General features: G+C 46.3%; 1 protein-coding gene across 2 annotated transcripts in view; it reads left to right on the top strand.

Moving 5' to 3' along the window:
- The window catches only part of BANK1 (B cell scaffold protein with ankyrin repeats 1), a 2,974,928-nt gene that overhangs the window by 2,917,799 nt on the left and 38,117 nt on the right, over positions 1-19,012 (top strand). For both annotated transcript variants that reach the window (XM_069630704.1, XM_069630703.1), the window contains exon 16: positions 4,724-4,790. In XM_069630704.1, coding sequence (XP_069486805.1) covers positions 4,724-4,790 — 67 coding nt within the window. The remainder of the gene's footprint in view (positions 1-4,723; positions 4,791-19,012) is intronic.

Genomic DNA, 19,012 nt, shown 5'->3' with positions numbered 1-19,012 from the left:
GTGTGTGCTTGTGTTCAGGGGCACAATAAAACCCACATTTCAGGGGGGGTGCTAATCCTTAAAATGTTGAGAGAGGTGCTAACTTCATGGACAGTGGGGGAGGGGCACGCGTATTTGTGTGGGGCATCTAACTTCTTTATGCATTCTAATGAGACTATTCTAGTGCAGCCTCAATGTTACAAGCAGTTAACGCTCTCCTTTAAGTCTGAAAGCACCCACTTATGGACTTCTATGAGAGTAAGCGGTCTCCTGTCCCCTCTTCACCCTTCCATTCACTTCCCTGGCATGTGAGTACTAAACCCACATCAAGATTTCAATTGCATTTGAGTACAGTTACTAACAGTGAAATGTTTTACGTTAGCAATTGCTGGGCCATTGTTAACAGCAAAACCCAGGTGCCGTTTAACATCTGTGTCCTGTTCTGTCCGGCAACCAACGGCTCTGTAGGTCAGCCAGGTCAAGTTAACATGGCCCAAAATGTCAAGGGGGGACGGGTGGGGGGCTGGTTTAAGCCCAGCTAACTCAATGCTGTTGTGCCACTATTGTGTTTAATCCCTTGTTACATATTGGTAATCTTCATTTCTCATAGCCCTATTCTTCCTCATCCCAGTACTTGTGTGTGAGGCACTTTGACTCATACATAATTACTGGGATGAGGTAGAGGGCATGGAGGTAATGCCTGGCTTAGTGGTAATACCTGTAATCTACATTGCTCCTTGTCCCACTCTTCCTCATCCCAGTACTTACCTATGTGGCAAGGATCCTGATACGTAAGCACTGGGACAAGGAAAAGGGACGTTGAGGAAATTCTGGGCTGAGAAGCTGACTCTGGGGATTGAGGCAGGGGGTGGGAGGGAAAGGGGACATTTGGGAGGTGTCTGGAGGTGAGGTGGGATGGGGATTCTGCGATAAATCGTAATGGTCATCCATTTTCCAGGCTAAGCAGACTTGTTATGTGGTAGTAGTGGCTAGAGAGGCATTTTGGTGCAGCCAGTCTAGTAATTTCTTAGTTTGGCTTGATTTTTTAACTGGGCATTTCTGATAAAGCCGTCCTGCTAAGTGCAATTATCTGGCTAGACTGGCATTTGCATGCTGCCAGTCTAGCTGTTTCTTACTGCAGCATTGTAGATTGTTCTGGTCATCTGTGATAAAACACCTCAATTATGGCTGAAAAGGCATTTTTTCTGAAAAAAAAGCCTTGGAAGTTGACCTGGGCTCATTGCCTTGGGCTTCCGGGGCTTAAGGGAGCCCCGGCACCACGCCGTCTGGGAGAGATTTTCCAGAGACTGCTGGGGTGCTGCCCAAGCCAGCCCCGGCCCACTTAAAGCCCTGCCCTGGGATTAACATAATATAGACACATCCAATACATTTGATTTCAGCAGATCATTTGGAGGCATCCTTTTTTTTTTAAGAATGTATTTTTGGAGATACGCTGGGGAGGGGGAACAACACTTAAATGCAGAAAGAGACAAATCCCTGTGAATGAAGAAACCAATAGGTCGATGTGGCAAAATGGCTCCATGCCTTCATCACCTCCAGCTTCTATACGGCATCCAAGTGTTCTGTCTGTAGCAAGGGGTGTGTGGTGTTCAGCATTAATATGTTGCACCACGTAAACGTTGCCATGGGCGGATTCAGGCCCAATAATAGAAAGCATATAGTGGAAGGTGGAGGCTGTTGCCCGGAACTTCTTTGGTTGTCATGCAAAACTGGTTCCGGGTGGTGTGGGAGAGAGACAGCCCGGGTATATTAGATTGTGGCCACAGTAACAGCTTCCCACAAGGCATGCACATGGATTAAAAGCCCTTTTAATGTTACCTTATTTGTGTCTATCCCAATTGCATCGACAACTGAAGACTTGTGAGTTCAGACAAATAGGTGGTGTTTTAGACATATATATCTGTGTACAGACTAAGTAGGGTGTAAATGTTTTACGACAAGGATATGAGACCTTATTCAGCCTCACTGGACCAGACATGGACCTCTTGTCTCTGGCACAACTCATGTTGCAAGCTGTGATATGATCTGTAACCTGCGGCTCTCCACATATTATTCGACTCGGACTGCGTATCACAAAATCACTCACCAATGACCAGGCTTGCGAGGGCTGATGGGAGTTGTAGTCCACAATATCTGGCGAACCAAAATATGCAGACCCCTGGGACAGATTGTTCATGGTGAATGCTTGAAAACTCACGATTCACTAACCAAGTTTGTTTTAAATTAAGTCCTTGTAGCCTGTATTATGGCATTTACCAGATAAACTGCTGACCGGAGTATCCCTGACTGAGTTTGTATGGACGACCCTTTACCTGCCATCAGGGGTGGACTGGGAGCCAAAAGAGGCCCTGGAAATCATTTTCAAAGGGGTCTCATATTACACATTTTCAGCAAACCCAACCCTTTTCCTATGGGAAAATTTGAAAGTACCACACAAGAGGTCCATGGTGCAGAGGCCTACCGGGAAATCTCCAGAGTTCCCTATAGGCCAGTCCATCCCTGCCTGCCATGGGTACAAGGCCTGTCCTTCTGTAATCGGGATATTATGGCAGGCAGTGTCCAGTGCAGCCGGCAAGGGACAAGTGTGGGCACCTGTCCCCCAGGGGGAGCGTCTGCGTCTTCTCACATATTCTGGGGTGCTGCTGCGATGGAACAGCGTCAGATCTCCCTCACATGAGTAAAAGTGTACATGAGATACCTATGCAAGGTTCAGAAGATGCACACCACTCCCTGTGCATGGCATCTCAAAATAATGAATGCATGCCCCAATTCACAAATGTTTTTGTTCATGTGTGTGTGTGCTATTTGCACCAGGAATAAACGCAAATCCTGTGTTCTGTGGATGGCTGAGTTGATTCGCAGAAATGATATGAGTTGATTCGCAATGGTCGGATTTTCCTCACCCACAGAACTTGTGTGGAAGGACCATGCCAACAGATGGTGGCCACACATCAAAGTGCATCGCTCGCTCACAGAGGGATGCACCTTAATGTGCGGCTGACCTTGCAGCTGTTTCCCTCGCCTGGATGGTCTTATCTGTTGCAAGCCAGGCCCAGGGGCCCAGGGGAAAGTGCAATGCTGCTAAGGGTGTTTTCAGACCTCACACAAAATTCCCAAAGACTCTGATGGAAATGTTCATATACAGAACAACACAAAGCATGATCATTTCCATCATTGCGCTGCCATTTTGTAAAAACAGAACGTTCAGTGATGGGCGTGTTAAGGCTCGTCACAGCAACTGCGTTTCCTGGAACACATGGGTAGGGTGCTGGCCCCCTAGCCCACCACCTACGTACGTTCAGTTGCCCATTACACACCAAGAAGTTGTAAATGAACAGGTCACTTATAGTTATGCAGGAGTTGACAATGGTTCCATTGAAGTGGCATCCAGTCACTCTTGCTACAGGCAAAACCCTGTTGTGAATCAGGGATTTGTGTTCAGGGAAATTGTGGAGAACACATTGCACCTCACATTCCGTGTGGGCCTCATTACGAGGCTGGTGGTAGCCGCGCCTGTAATACAGGCACGGCTGCCGCCGGTATTTTTTTTTTCCGGCGTCCATGAAGGGGCAATTACCGGGTCATTACGGCCTTGCCGGACCCGGTAATTGCCCATTCCTGCGCTCCAGAAAATGTTCTTACCCATTCCCATTGAGCCGATAGTGCTCAATGGGAATGGGGAAGCCGGATGCACCGGCACCGTTCTAAACGGTGCCGGTGCATCCGACATGCTCTGCGCGCGGGTGCCCTACGGCCGCCTGGACCGGCAACCTTATAATGAGACCCATATGTGATTTCGCACTATTGATTTTGCAAGCAAGATGGCATCTTAATGAGATTCGTCCTGTTATACGTTTTCTGGGTTTGAGTCTGAAGCCATTTCTTTGTATATTTATCTGTGTAGTATTTTTATAGCGAGAACCTAGCTTGGAAGCAATGGATCGATATACAAAGATAAATACAAGGAGTACAAGAGCGGGAGCCCATTGTGGCAGTCTCATAGCATGACTGGTGAGGTGGGGGCATGCACAGGTACAGACCGTCCTCATTACGAGTTTGGTGGTATCTGGCTGATAAATCTGCCCAGAAACCACCAAATGGTATAACGGTTACAGCCACTTGGTCAGGCGGTATAACTGCCGGATTACAAGTGGCGGTAGACGGTGTTAATTCCCATTTATTTGAGTCAATGGGGGATTTCGAAGGAATTGGGTGGAAAGTTGGCAGATTTACTTCCAGCTGATAGCTGGAGGTGAATCCTCCAAGTTTCCACCCAACTCATAGTTGCGCAGTGCGGTAATGCAGTGGTATACGGTAATACCGCTGCATTTAACCCGCCTCGCCCAACTTGTAATAAGGCCCACTTTAAGGTCCTTGACGCTCCGAGAGGGACCCCCAGAATACCAGAGTCTACAGTTATTCTTTAAAATGGTTCCCTCTCCTGTGCCTCAGGAACTTCATCTATCTTCACTGAAGTGCTAACATGGATGACAAATGACATTTCACACGAGCAACAGAAAATGGGAAGAAAACGGTTCTTATTGTCAACTGTAGCAGCTCCCCTAGATACGATGGATCCAGAACAAATAAAAAGGCCTTTGCAAATCAAGCCCAACTATAAATGAAATAGAAGTAAAGAGTTCCCTGATGTCAAAGACGTTTTTTTTTATAATATCCTTTTCAATCCCTAATAACATGTGAACAATTTCTTTCACCACTTTAGGAAAAGAAATTACGTCAGCTTCGTGGTTGCATTATTGGAAAGAGACCAGAGGAATACCCCTGCCACGGTAAGAATGAATGTTGTAAAATGCTGTCGACGAAGTAAAAGGTAATGTTAGCAGACAGCATGCCCGGAGCAGAGGTCAGCCATTACTCTTTCATCAGTGTGAGCTGCTGGAAAAAGAACAGTCAGCTGCACTGGCGCTCCTTACTAAGTAGGGGGCTAGAGGGTTAAAGTCAGGGAGGCACATGAGAGGAACGCAGACCAAGGAGATGCTTATGAATGGGTTGTTTAATGAAAAACATAGTCCTTGCAAATGTGAACCGAAACATAAGAAACACCCTCTTAGCCCCTAACTACTTCCCCTGTCACTTTGATCTTCCCTCTCTCTGCTCCTACTCTTGGAGTTGATTTATCCCTGTACTACACCATGTGTGGTTTGCATTTAGCACTTCACTTATGCGTGGCTCAGTCACTTACTTCGTTAATATACAGAGTGGTCAGGACGGAGGCACCACAGTCGGGAAGGTTGCATGCAGAAGGTGGTGCAGTGGATTGAGTTCAATATCATCTTTCCAGAAAAAGAAACCCACAGGTACAAAATGTTGCCTGTGACATTTTTCCGTTTTTTGTTTTTTTGTTTTTTTCAGGGGGTGGGAGTAGTACCCTCTGTACTCCTTTTAGCGCCACATCTTGTACCTCTAACCCATAGCCCCGGTAAAACAGGAATTTGGCTGTTGGTGGTTCCCGTGCCAGCAAATTCCCCAAATAGGTTCTTCATCGTGGAGGAAGCAGTATACCTCCACCTCTTCAACGGCCAAAATACAATACTTGGCCAAGATATCTGTAAAACATCAAACAACGAAACAGACAGTATGAACAGTATGATTAAAAAATCTAGGCAAATTCAAAAGAAATGATATACAGAAAAAAAGCAAATAAAACACACAGTAAACACTAATACTCTGTTTACAAAATCCAGATCCATAAATCTGCCCGAGATCTTCTCATACAGAAGACCCCAATTTGGCGAGAATGCAATACCTTTTCAATCAGAGATAGTTTGTTAAATTCAGTAATCCCAAAATCCAGCTTTGGAGAATGCATAGATGTCCAACCCCTTAGAATCTTCTCTTTTGCCACAATTGCAGCTCTAGACAGCCATTTCCTCTCTGCATTAGTCAAACCATCCAACAGAATATCGTCCCCCAATATCATGGATTCAAAGTCAATCACCAAATCCTGCCTCAGCACCTAGTTCAGTATCCTGCACACCTCATCCCAAAAGGTCTTCCCTCTAACACAGTCCCAAATCATGTGCTCCAATGTCCCTTCAAAGAGTCCATATCCCTCACAAAGCTTTGAATCAACCATACATTCGGGCAGCAGTCCAGTATATATAATCTTAATTTGTCTCGCATGCTCTCACCCATTCAACGATACAAGAGAAACATTACTGTATATTCTCTCCCACCTAGGAACATCCATACCACCAATAGCATTTTGGGACCACCTCTCCGTCAATTTGGAGTTCCCTTCTCTGGGCTGCAACAGAAGATTGTAAACTAAAGAAGCCAAATGTTCTTGTTTCGCTAGTTCTCCAATTGTGTCTCCTAAGTCACTTTCAGTAATACAACTGGCAGCACCAAGAACCCGCCTTAGCTTGCGGTAATCCCCAACCAGATCACCTCCCAAGTTATATTTAGCCTTGAACTTCAAAAAATTAACCCATTCTCCATCCTTTATTAGGTCAACCAACCATTTTACACCGCTCTGTTACCATGTTGGCCAGAACAGAGATTGGCCATTAAGTTTAACCCTACTATTCAACCAGATCGAAGCCCTCGACGAGCTCAGGGCATCCAGAAGTCCTTAGGAGGTCTCTAAGAGGTGAAGCAGGCCTTTTAGGGTGTGTTTCGGAGGTCTGCCATATTTGCTCCCGATCTTGTTGAGTCAGCAGGTTCCCTTTCCAAGGAAACCATATGGATCACTGCAAATGGCAGTTGATAAGTAGCAAAATTGGGTATATTCATTCTGCCATGTTTTAGTGGCAGCTGCAATTTACACAGTTTCATCCTAGGCTTGTTCCCCCAAAGGTAAAGGGAAGTGAGGGACTTCCAGGAGTCAAGGTAAGTTTTCTTGGCAAATATTTTCATTTAAAAATAGAGGCCCTCCTGTTGCAGATGAATCTGGCAACCAGTAGAGTTCCTCACATATGTACAGTACTGTGGAACCCTATGAATATCCTCACATATATGCAGTGCTGTGGAACCCTTTGAAGGGTCCATGTCTCCTGAGAGACCACCAAACATGTTTGTTGTGATCTGTTACACATTCAAATGCAGCATGAAATCATAACATGTTCATGCATGCAGTTTATACAAGAACCACAACATGTTTATTTATTATAGTTACTTAGAATGTTGATGCCCTTATATGGTGATGGCATCAAAACACGTTTATTATTTACAGTTGCTAATTACAAGTCTAAAGATGCATCGTAAATAAAACAGATATTAATGACCTTATGAGGTCACAAATGTGTTATTATGAATTATAATGATGACCTTAACCAATTCATATATATATTGAAATAGGGGTAGAGATCCAACACACCTCCCTTCCTCCACATTTGAAATAATATTACTTTCTAGGGCTCGTGGCTAACCTGCTTTTGTTCCAAGTTCAACCAACTGCATCCTCCAAAATTCAGTCTACTCTGAATGGACCACTATATTTTCTTTCTCCTTTAAGTACACCTACTAGTCTACGAAACCATACCTGATCACCATGTTCTAGTCAGAAGGTGTCTCACCCACTAGTCCATGGTGATCTGTCATCCAGGTGGCCGGGACATGGCCATCGCTTTTGGATTCATTCAGTTCCTGGAGGTGGACCAGTGTGGGAGGATCACCTGGACGAAGAGTCTTCGGGTAGTGGTAGTGGGACACCAGATGGTGAGACGCGGTATCCCCTTCCCTGTAACACCTTTACCCCATCCTACCAGGTAGGATATTTAGGAACTCTACCGTCGCCCCCTTTTACAACACGAACACTTTCACACGGACAGCCCGCTATGAGATAAAACAGACTAATACCCGAGCTGTATATCTGACGTGTCCCAATGCAGTAGTCAGGCGAAGTCAAGCAATTACTGACCATCACACACACATGACTTCTATTAAGCTTCCCCACACGGATAAAAGGTGTAGCAAGAGAGCACACTCTGAGCGAGGCAAAGCACATGAGGAACCGCAGTATCGAGACGGCAGCTGAACGAGAGAAGAAAGATGGAAAAACAGAAGGGGATCGTAAGGAGGTAAGTTCCCTTGACCTTTTCTACAAGGAACTGTTACTTTGCAAAAACCTCAAGAATAGAAAGCATTAGACCAGAAAACCAGGCTGAAGAATCCTGCATTGTGTGTCGTAGATACCCGGGGCCCTCCTGCGTCAATAATCAAGGCGGAGAGAAGCACCAGCTGCTGTGGTCCAGTCCTTGGCTCCAAGAACTAAGCAGCATCAGTGAAATCAACTCAGCCGGTGAGTTGGGGAGACTGGTCTGTGTTGAAGCCAAGGTTGCAAGCAGCAACATTGTATGGCGAGCGCTGGAACGAACATTGTTAAAACGAGTGTGATAAGAGACGCAAGTAAAGTTGAACTGCTGTTGAGTGATTGAACTTTAAAAGCAAGATACAATACCTTTGACAGAGTGGTCCAGCACTGCTTGGGTGCTCAATCAATGATCACTGTAAGGTATCCAGCTGAGAAGTGTCAAAAGTAAAAGTGAGAAAAAGTCATATCAGGAAAAGAACAGGTAATTGCGAATAGAAGTGGTCCTTCGACGGGTCAAGCAAAATCCTGCACACAGTCAAAAGTCTCAATTCTGATGAAGTAGAGAAAGTTTGGAAAAGTAGATACATTTGGTCTGAGCCCGGCGGAGGGAGATTAATTGAAGGTTTTGTTGTAACGTGAGTCTGATCCCAGTGGAGGAAAACCCGGGATGAACCATAGATCACCCGAGAAGCTGTATATGTGAAATCCTAAGAAGAGCAGAACTTTAATGTTTGTCGTGTTGCATCAGGCCCTCTGAAATAAGAGACTTTGAATAGCAAAGAGACTTTGGCACAGAAGGCCCTGACATTGAGATCTGGAACTGCACCCTCATGCTAGAGAAGCCAGAGAGTGTGCTAAGCTTCAATGTGTCTCCTTGTCTCATGCTGAAAACATGTGTAAGGGAAGCCAACAGCTTGAAAACCCTGACATATAATTTCTTGAACACCTTTCTTTTGCATATCATTGTTTCCCACACTATTTGTATTTAGAAGTAAGGATTGGCAATAGGTTTATTAGTATAGTCCCTTTTATTTGACAGACTCAATTAGGACTGCATTATTATTATTTGGTGGTCGTAGCTTGCTCCCATATTTAGTTTTAGGATTAGATAGGCATTTTTCAAACCCAATTGAAGATCAAAAAACACCCTAGAACTGTGATCAGTTGTGTCTGCCTTATTGTTTGAAACCATGCCTTCCTTAGAGCAGGGAAATGCTCATCAGGGTAGGGATAGTGAGGCATCTATCCAACATTTTGAGAAAATAAAATGGCATCTTTTGAAAAGCCTTCAAAAAGTTGTCTGCCTCACATTTCGGACCCCTCACAGATTATACAACAGTTTATCAAAACACTGCAGTGGATTTCCCCTTTCTTTTCCACCATAACCTTCTACAACATGCACAGTACTTCAAATGATCTTCTTCCTGGTCCACTCGCCTGACAGAACTAACCACTATTAGTCTCTTTCCTGGTATATGCGCCTGCTAGGATAAAACATTCTCCTACTACTACAACTAGTACTTTGTGGTAAGGTTTGTTCCAAACCTTCCACACTTGAATCCTCATTTGAAAGAGTTGCTGTCATGATCTCTGCTTCCAAAAGATCAGGACTTGCCCGACTCCCTTGGAAGCAGACCCATAACCCCGGTTCCTAGTGCCAGCCAGTCCCAATTGGGACCTTTTGGACCCTGTCCTGGCGCCAGTGGCACCAGGCTCATAAAGATGCCCAGTCCCAGCGCTGGAAGCGCCGGGCTCATAATGCTTGGGTGGACTTACCTGCAGCAGACCATGCTGCTTACTTACCTGCCAGTTGAACCCCTGATCCTCTTCTGTTTGGGATACTTTTCCTGTTGGGTGGGGCAGGAGCCACTCCCTAGGTTCAGAACACTGGAACTCTTCTGGAAAGCAGGAACTCTTTTCTTAGGCGTGGCTGTGGAAGGAGACACCTAAGCACTACAGGAGGCTATTTAAACCACACCGGATGGATGAATCTTGCTTTGCGTTATTCTGCATTCTCTGCAGCAGAACGCTCATCGTGCCTTCTGCTTCTGATCCTGGGCCTAAGGGAACAAAGGCTTACCATCCTGGAATCCAGTCTTCAGCAGCACCTGTAAAGACAAAGAAAGAACAGGTTAGCACTACGGTCTTCAGTGGCAGCGCATCTCTTACCTGGTCCATCGGCTGTCACCAACGCCTCGCGCTGCATTCCGGCATCTGAAAGACAAAGGCTTACCTACTCTTCGCATGCTCCGGAGGTCTTCGCACTGCATTCCGGCATCTGAAAGACAAAAGCTTACCAGCTCTTCGCACGCTCCGGAGGCCTTCGGCGCTGCATCCCGCATCTGAAAGACAAAAGAAGGTGCGTTTAAAGACATTGGGCAACTTTATTACTCACGTGCCATTACTCCTTCCCACGCCGAATCCAGTGGGTATTCCAGCACCCGTCAGCTTCTCTAAAGCTCCGAACTTGTACCTGCAAGATAAAAGGGACAGTTAGTGTGCATCGTGAAGCAGGCTACAAGCGCTTACTTACGTGCTTCCAGGCGCTTCTATTACTCACGCGGGTTCGATCCTCAACTCTCATCAGCCCGCCATCCGCCATCGCCGGAACCCTGCAAAACAAGAGATATCATTACAAAAGACTTTTAAGACATTTGAAGTGCCCAGAACTTACCGTTCGTGCAGTTAACGACGGACAGCAGTCCTCTGAGGTCAAGAGGCCTGCACCCTTATCCAGTGAAGAAACTGGTTACGGCACCCTGCCCCGAGGCAGATGGAGAGCTCGGCGTTCACTTACCTAAGGTGAGGGTGTTAACCTTTGGGGTTCTACAGGAGAAGTGAAAGGGAAGAGGAGAGAGGCACCCAATAACCCCAGTTCATTAATCCCATATTTTCTATCTGCAGACATCTTACTCTTCGAGTCAGACATACAGTGCACAGAGGTCCAGCCCAAAGAGCCAACCGTGTGTTACACATCACCTTTGAAGATACGGCATTCACCCAGTCAAGACCGGCGCCTCTGCGGGAATCAGGTGAGCGTTACAGAACGCAAAGCCTACCGCAAAACTCCCACCCAGGCGCTATGGAAACCTTGGATACCGACCAGCTAGCCCAGTTACTTGGGGAACTAAGAGCAGAAGTGCATGCAGCCCGTCAGGAAACGAATGCTCTAAGAAGGGAACTGATTATTTCCAAGGAGCGAACAGACGATCTCGCTAGACAATTGCTACAGTCACAAGCCGGACAAACTCCGTTACCCGCATCAGGGGCAAATCTTCCTTCAACATCCTCTACGAACCCAGTGCAGATCAACCTACCTGGGAATGTACCTCTGGCTCCGCCCGAACGATTTTCTGGTGACCCAAAGAGGTTTGCAGTCTTTATTAATCAGTACCGTTGCACTTCTTATGCCGGCCAGCAGCCTTTCCAACTGATCAAGCTAAGGTAGCTTTCGTGCTTTCGTACCTTAGTGGCAATGCGGCAGACTGGTCGATCCCTCTAGTTAATCAAGATGATCCGGTTCTCCATGATTTTCGAGCTTTTCAGCTCAGTATGGAAAAACTGTTTGCAAGACATTCACAGGGGCAGGCCTTGGACAATGAGCTCCTTTCATTGCGACAAGGTAATCAAGACCTTTTGGCTTATATTGCTTCTTTCAACAGACTGATAGTGGAAACTCGATGGCCTGAGGACAAAAGGATTACGCTGTTTTATAGAGGTCTACGTGGAGAGCTCAAAGATGTGTTAGCCCAAGTAGTGAATCCCCCGCAAGACTGTTCGGACTATATTGACTTAGTTGTTCAAATTGACCACAGACTGCAGAACAGGAAGGCCGATGGTTCCAAGTTTGATGCTCGAGTATTTTCCAAACCACCAACTCCTACCAAAGGAGTAGACTCCGGGGAACCCATGCAAATAGGAGGCCTGAAAGGACCACTAACACAAAAGGAGCGGGAAAGGAGAAAACAGCTGCAATTATGCCTCTATTGCGGAAACTCGGGGAACTTTCTTCGAGACTGTCCGGTGAAACCAGCCAAGAAGGCAGTAGAAGCTGCAGTTACCAGGGTCACAAACTCTGAGCAGGGAAACGACCTCGCCCGACAAGAATAGAGGTCCTCTTGCCGAGCGTTAAAACCAGTTCCGTGACCTCGCATTTCGTGATACCTATGGTCCTCATTAGCCCTGAACATCCGGATCGATTACATGCGATTGAAGCTTACGTCAACAGCGGTGCCATCGGCAATTATGTGGATCATGAAATGGTTTTGAGGATGAATCTGACTCTTTGTCCAAAGGCTGTAAAGGACGTCATTACTACGGTGGATGGCACGGAGATAGCCTCCAGACCAGTAACGCATACCACCCAAGAAGTGACGCTAGTAAGTCAAGATGGACACCATGAGTAGATCGTGTTCGATGTGATCAAGGCCCCCCAGTTCCAGATTATTCTAGGAATTCCTTGGTTAGAGAAGCACAATCCTCAGATCGATTGGCGAGCAAGAACGGTTCAGTTTCCAGAATGTGTCTCCACTTGTCACCCTCGACCTGGTGTTGCACTGGCAGCAATTTCCTCGGAGGCTCCTCAGTTACCTCCTGAATACCTAGAATTCCAAGATGTTTTCCGGAAGGATCAGGCTAACTCTCTACCTCCTCATAGGTCTTATGACTGCCAGATAGACCTGATACCTGGATCTACTCCTCCTTGTAGTAGAATTTATGCCCTCACCGAGCCTGAGAATCTTCACCTCCGACAATACCTGGATCAATACCTAGCGAATGGGTTTATTCGTCCTTCCAAGTCCCCTGCTTCCTCAGCTTTGTTCTTCGTTCCAAAAAAAGAAGGGGACCTTAGAACTTGTATAGATTATCGCGCCCTGAACCAGATCACCGTTAAGAATAGATATCCGTTACCTTTGATACCTGAACTCCTGGACCAAGTCAGAAAAGCATGCATATATACAAAGCTGGATCTTAGAGGAGCCTACCACTTGGTACGAGTAAAAGAGGGTGATGAATGGAAGACGGCCTTCCGCACCAAGTATGGGCTATTTGAATATCAGGTCATGCCCTTCGGACTTTGCAATGCCCCGGCCGCCTTTCAATATTTTATGAACGATGTCCTCAGAGAGCTCATAGATGTGTGTGTTGTTGTTTACATTGACGACATCCTCGTTTATTCTTCATCGGAAACTGAACATCGGAAACACGTGAAAATGGTCCTCGAGAGATTGCGTCAACACAAACTTTTCGCTAAGTTGGAAAAATGTGTTTTCAACGTGACTGAAGTTGAATTCTTGGGATTCATATTATCACCTAGCGGAGTGCGTATGGATTCAAAGAAGGTCGATGCAATTCTCAAATGGCCATCGCCATCCTCCGTAAAAGGTGTTCAAAGCATGTTAGGCTTCGCGAACTTTTACCGCAGGTTTATCCCCGAATTCTCTCGAATAGTCCAGCCCATCACCGCCTTGTTAAAGAAAAACAAACGTTTTGAATGGTCTACCGAGGCGGAACAAGCTTTCCAGAATTTGAAGACTAGATTTATCTCTGCACCGATCTTAAAACATCCTCGCCCAGAACTCCCCTACATCGTTGAAACTGATGCTTCGAGCCTTGCCATGGGGGCAGTTCTATCACAAAAGGACCCAGTAACCAATCAGTTGCATCCCGTGGCATTTTGGTCCCGCAAATTCTCGCCTCCTGAAATCAATTACACTATTACTGATAAGGAACTTCTAGCTATCAAGTCTGCCTTTAAGGCTTGGCGGCATTATCTTCTGGGGGCCCGACACACCGTTACTGTGATTACAGATCACCGAAACCTGCAATATTTGCAAACTGCAAAAGCTCAATCCTCTAGGCAACTCCGTTGGGCACTATTCTTTGCCGAGTTTGACTTCATAATTACCTATCGACCTGGTACAAAAAATGGTAAAGCTGATGCCCTTTCTCGGATGGGAGTGGAAGAACATTTGATCAATCCTAAACCTGTACCTATCATTCCCGAACAAAGAATTCTAGGTGTAATCGCCACACAATCCATAGAGGAAGTTAATGATAAAGCCAGGCTACTGGTAACTCCAGCAGACATACAGAATTGGCATCTGCAGGGAAAGGACTTTACGGTGAAGGACAACCTATTATATTTCCAAGAACGGTTATACCTGCCCAGCACAGATTTACAGAAAAAGGTCATCTCTTGTTATCACGATTCATTAATGGAAGGACATCCCGGTATGACCAAGACCTCGGAAAAGATCAAGCGCTACTTCTGGTGGCCGTCTTGGAAAAAAGATATCAGAGACTTTATAATGTCCTGTGGAGTATGCGCCCAAAACAAGAGTCAAAAGGAAAAACCAGCCGGCCTCTTACGCCCTATTGACATCCCGCCTCGCCCTTGGCATACGCTTTCTATGGACTTCATCACCGATCTACCTCCATGCTCCGGATACAATACGATCCTAGTAATCGTGGACCTATTCTCTAAGATGGCGCATTTCATTCCACTCAAAGGCTTACCAACAGCAGCAACTCTGGCCCGAGAATTTCTCGAAAACATCGTCCGACTGCACGGTTTTCCTTCAGTTCTAATTTCGGATCGAGGTAGTCAATTTATTTCTCATTTTTGGCGAAGTTGCTGTCGGTCTGCTCAAATTGATGTGAGACTTTCGGCCAGCCACCACCCTCAAACCGACGGACAAACCGAGAGGACCAATCAAACTCTGGAACAGTATTTGCGCTGCATGCTACAACAAACTGAAAAAACTTGGAAAGATATCCTTTGGATAGCCGAATATGCCTACAATAACTCTGTCCACTCGGGAACTGGGAAGACCCCGTTTTTTCTTTTATAGGGTAGTCACCCTCGAACCTCGGAGTTGGATCCACTCCAAGATCTTGGAACACCAGCAGTAGACCACCTGCATTCTACAATCACCCAAGCCTTTAAGGAAGCCGTTTCTCATCTTCAAAGGGCTAAAGAACAATACAAGAAAGGAGCAGACCAACATCGGAAGGAAGCCCCCCAATATCAAGTAGGAGATCAAGTCTGGTTATCCACCAAATATCTACCTCTAAAAGGACCACGCACATTCAACCCAAGATACCTTGGTCCCTATTCCATCACTACCATAGTAAATCCAGTAGCGGTCAAGTTGGACTTGCCCCCTCACATAAAGATACATCCGGTCTTCCACGTCTCTCTATTAAAACCTGTGCAACCTCAAACCCGACTAACTACATCTCCAAAACCTATTCTAGTTGATGGAGAACTCGAGTTTCAAGTCAAAAGCATCCTGGATTCCAAGATCTCCAAATCTAAACTATTTTACCTGATTGACTGGAAAGGCTACGGTCCCCAAGAAAGATCCTGGGAACCTGCAGAATATGTCCACGCGCCTCGTCTAATCAAAAGATTTCATCGAACATTTCCTAACAAGCCCAAACCCCCGGAGAAGCCCGGTTTGGGAGGGGACTTGAGGGGGGGGTGCTGTCATGATCTCTGCTTCCAAAAGATCAGGACTTGCCCGACTCCCTTGGAAGCAGACCCATAACCCCGGTTCCGAGTGCCAGCCAGTCCCAATTGGGACCTTTTGGACCCTGTCCTGGTGCCAGTGGCACCAGGCTCATGAAGATGCCCAGTCCCAGCGCTAGAAGCGCCGGGCTCATAATGCTTGGGTGGACTTACCTGCAGCAGACCATGCTGCTTACTTACCTGCCAGTTGAACCCCTGATCCTCTTCTGTTTGGGACTACTTTTCCTGTTGGGTGGGGCAGGAGCCACTCCCTAGGTTCAGAACACTGGAACTCTTCTGGAAGGCAGGAACTCTTTTCTTACCTAGGCGAGGCTGTGGAAGGAGACACCTAAGCACTACAGGAGGCTATTTAAACCACACCCGATGGATGAATCTTGCTTTGCGTTATTCTGCATTCTCTGCAGCAGAACGCTCATCGTGTCTTCTGCTTCTGATCCTGGGCCTAAGGGAACAAAGGCTTACCATCCTGGAATCCAGTCTTCAGCAGCACCTGTAAAGACAAAGAAAGAACAGGTTAGCACTATGGTCTTCAGTGGCAGCGCATCTCTTACCTGGTCCATCGGCTGTCACCAACGCCTCGCGCTGCATTCCGGCATCTGAAAGACAAAGGCTTACCTACTCTTTGCATGCTCCGGAGGTCTTCGCACTGCATTCCGGCATCTGAAAGCCAAAGGCTTACCAGCTCTTCGCACGCTCCGGAGGCCTTCAGCGCTGCATCCCGCATCTGAAAGACAAAAGAAGGTGCGTTTAAAGACATTGGGCAACTTTATTACTCACGTGCCATTACTCCTTCCCACGCCGAATCCAGTGGGTATTCCAGCACCCTTCAGCTTCTCTAAAGCTCCGAACTTGTACCTGCAAGATAAAAGGGACAGTTAGTGCGCATCGTGAAGCAGGCTACAAGCGCTTACTTACGTGCTTCCAGGCGCTTCTATTCCTCACGCGGGTTCGATCCTCAACTCTCATCAGCCCGCCATCCGCCATCGCCGGAACCCTGCAAAACAAGAGATATCATTACAAAAGACTTTTAAGACATTTGAAGTGCCCAGAACTTACCGTTCGTGCAGTTAACGACAGACAGCAGTCCTCTGAGGTCAAGAGGCCTGCACCCTTATCCAGTGAAGAAACTGTTACGGCACCCTGCCCCGAGGCAGATGGAGAGCTCGGCGTTCACTTACCTAAGGTGAGGGTGTTAACCTTTGGGGTTCTACAGGAGAAGAGAAAGGGAAGAGGAGAGAGGCACCCAATAACCCCAGTTCATTAATCCCATATTTTCTATCTGCAGACATCTTACTCTTCGAGTCAGACATACAGTGCACAGAGGTCCAGCCCAAAGAGCCAACCGTGTGTTACACATCACCTTTGAAGATACGGCATTCACCCAGTCAAGACCGGCGCCTCTGCGGGAATCAGGTGAGCGTTACAGTTGGACCATCAACTGCTTCTTGGTTTGGTCTTTTCTATTTCAGTACTATTGGGGTTTAGCTTCTTTCACAATGATATTGCATCAAAGGATAATGATTCTCACATTGATCTGTTGCCAAAGGCAATGCAGGTTACAGTTATCTTCCCCTTGATCTCCTTTACAAGAAAGGCTTTGCTCCTGCAGTCTCTGATTTCTATCTACACAACCATTTGGCTGCTGGCAATGTAGTTTACAACTTTCTCCCATGGGGTATCTTGTTTTGGGAACATCATAGTCAAATTGCTTTGGTGTCACTCTCAGCTTTCTTTGGCTTTAGCAATGCAGGTTGCAATGTCCTCTTCCTGGATATACCGGTTTAGGAGGGTTGTGTCCCCTTTACTTTACTATGGCCCATCTTTGGCTTTGGCAATGCAGGTTACAATATTCCCCTACTTGGCATCTCTTGATAGGAGAGTTACGCCCAGTTTGCATAAATTCAAATGTTCAATATTCCAAATGTTCATTACTTACTACCTAGCGTTCGGAGTGCCACAGGGTCACGTTTATCAGGCCAACTCACCGGTTTGTTTGTTTGTTTTATTATTTATAAAGCGCAGTTATACCCAGGGGTATCAGGGCGCAGCATTTACAAGAATATGCGAAGCTTAGTTACAAAGTATAAAATGTACAAGTTGGCAAAGGGAGAATGTACAAAGCAGAAGAGGAAAGCAGGCAATATATACAGTATATACAAAGTAAAAAGTGGGCACACGAAGTTACACAGCGTGCGGATCGCATGAAGGATAGCCTTGGCACTTAGCTATCTTGGAGGTCCTATCATAGTGTTTCCTGCCAGTATATCATAGTGTTTCCTTCTGACTCGCTGGTACTGCTTTTTTATTTGTAGGGACTTTCTCAGCCTTTGCTTGCGCTGTCAGTGAAGCTTCCAAAGCTCCGTACCCTCTCCGATGCAAACCTTACACCAGAGCTGGTCAGAAGACACAGAGGGCTTCTCTCTCCCTCGGGCTAGCTGCCCTCAATACTGCTTCCCACTGCGCGTCCCCTGCATAAACCAGGACTCCCGACTTCTGCCATGTTTTCTGTACGGCATCCCGCTGTCAGCACAGCGGCACATCTAGCTTCTGCTTCTCCCTGCTGCTCCTCCTAATGTTTAAAGGCCCCGCTCAGGTGTGGGTCATTACAACAACTAGACCGTTCCTCACAGTTTGGTAACTCTGGACCCCGCTTCCTCGTCTCAGTACTATGAGCATTATGGGATTTGAAGTTCATAATGTTCTTATTTGTTTTAAAATCAAAGTCAATAATTTTACAATAAGCCATTAAGACTATATGATCATTAGGGAAATTGTTCAGAGGATTCCCCCACTCCTCCTGACCCGAGATCCTCCCGCGTTATATCACCTCAAGGGTCAACATCAGGTAGATGCTGCTTTTCCCTGGCCACATGAGAAGAGGTCCAGGCCAGGGTTTTTGCGATGATCACCTCAGATTCATCACATAAATGAAAAACACCATCTTGGTTTTCTTCTATGTGAACCACTTTTGCAGTAAATTCCCAGTAATTTTGCAGTAATCTTGCAGTAAATGTACAATTGCATAAAGTGTAGCTCCCCAAAAACTATTTTAAAACACCAAGTAGGTCATTTTTCAATATTATAGGATGGCAGTCATCCAAAGGGCAACGGGCGCAGTGCTGTTGGACGGTGGGTTCTGATAATTTAATAGTGAGGGGAATATGGGCCACTGCTGTAGGCCCGGTCCACTAGCCCTGGCCACAGTCTTTTAGTCTATATACTACAACGGGGACAGTGGCATGGTAAAAGGGCAAGCCCACTTGTCCACCAGTTTTTTTGTCTAATGTTCCCATTATGGACAGTGGACAAGGCTGAAGGCCATGGCGAGTACGATCTGTCAGTTATGGGTAAACAGGTCAATAATAATATGATTCTGAAAAACCTGTGCACTTATTAAGCTATGAGACAGAAAAATATGCGTA

Source organism: Ambystoma mexicanum, chromosome 6q (genome assembly GCF_040938575.1).
Source record: "Ambystoma mexicanum isolate Mex_15411 chromosome 6q, UKY_AmexF1_1, whole genome shotgun sequence".
NCBI classification, from domain to species: Eukaryota; Metazoa; Chordata; class Amphibia; order Caudata; family Ambystomatidae; genus Ambystoma; species Ambystoma mexicanum.
Note: the sequence above shows the minus strand (reverse complement) of the source record. Positions and strands in the feature narration are given on the sequence as shown.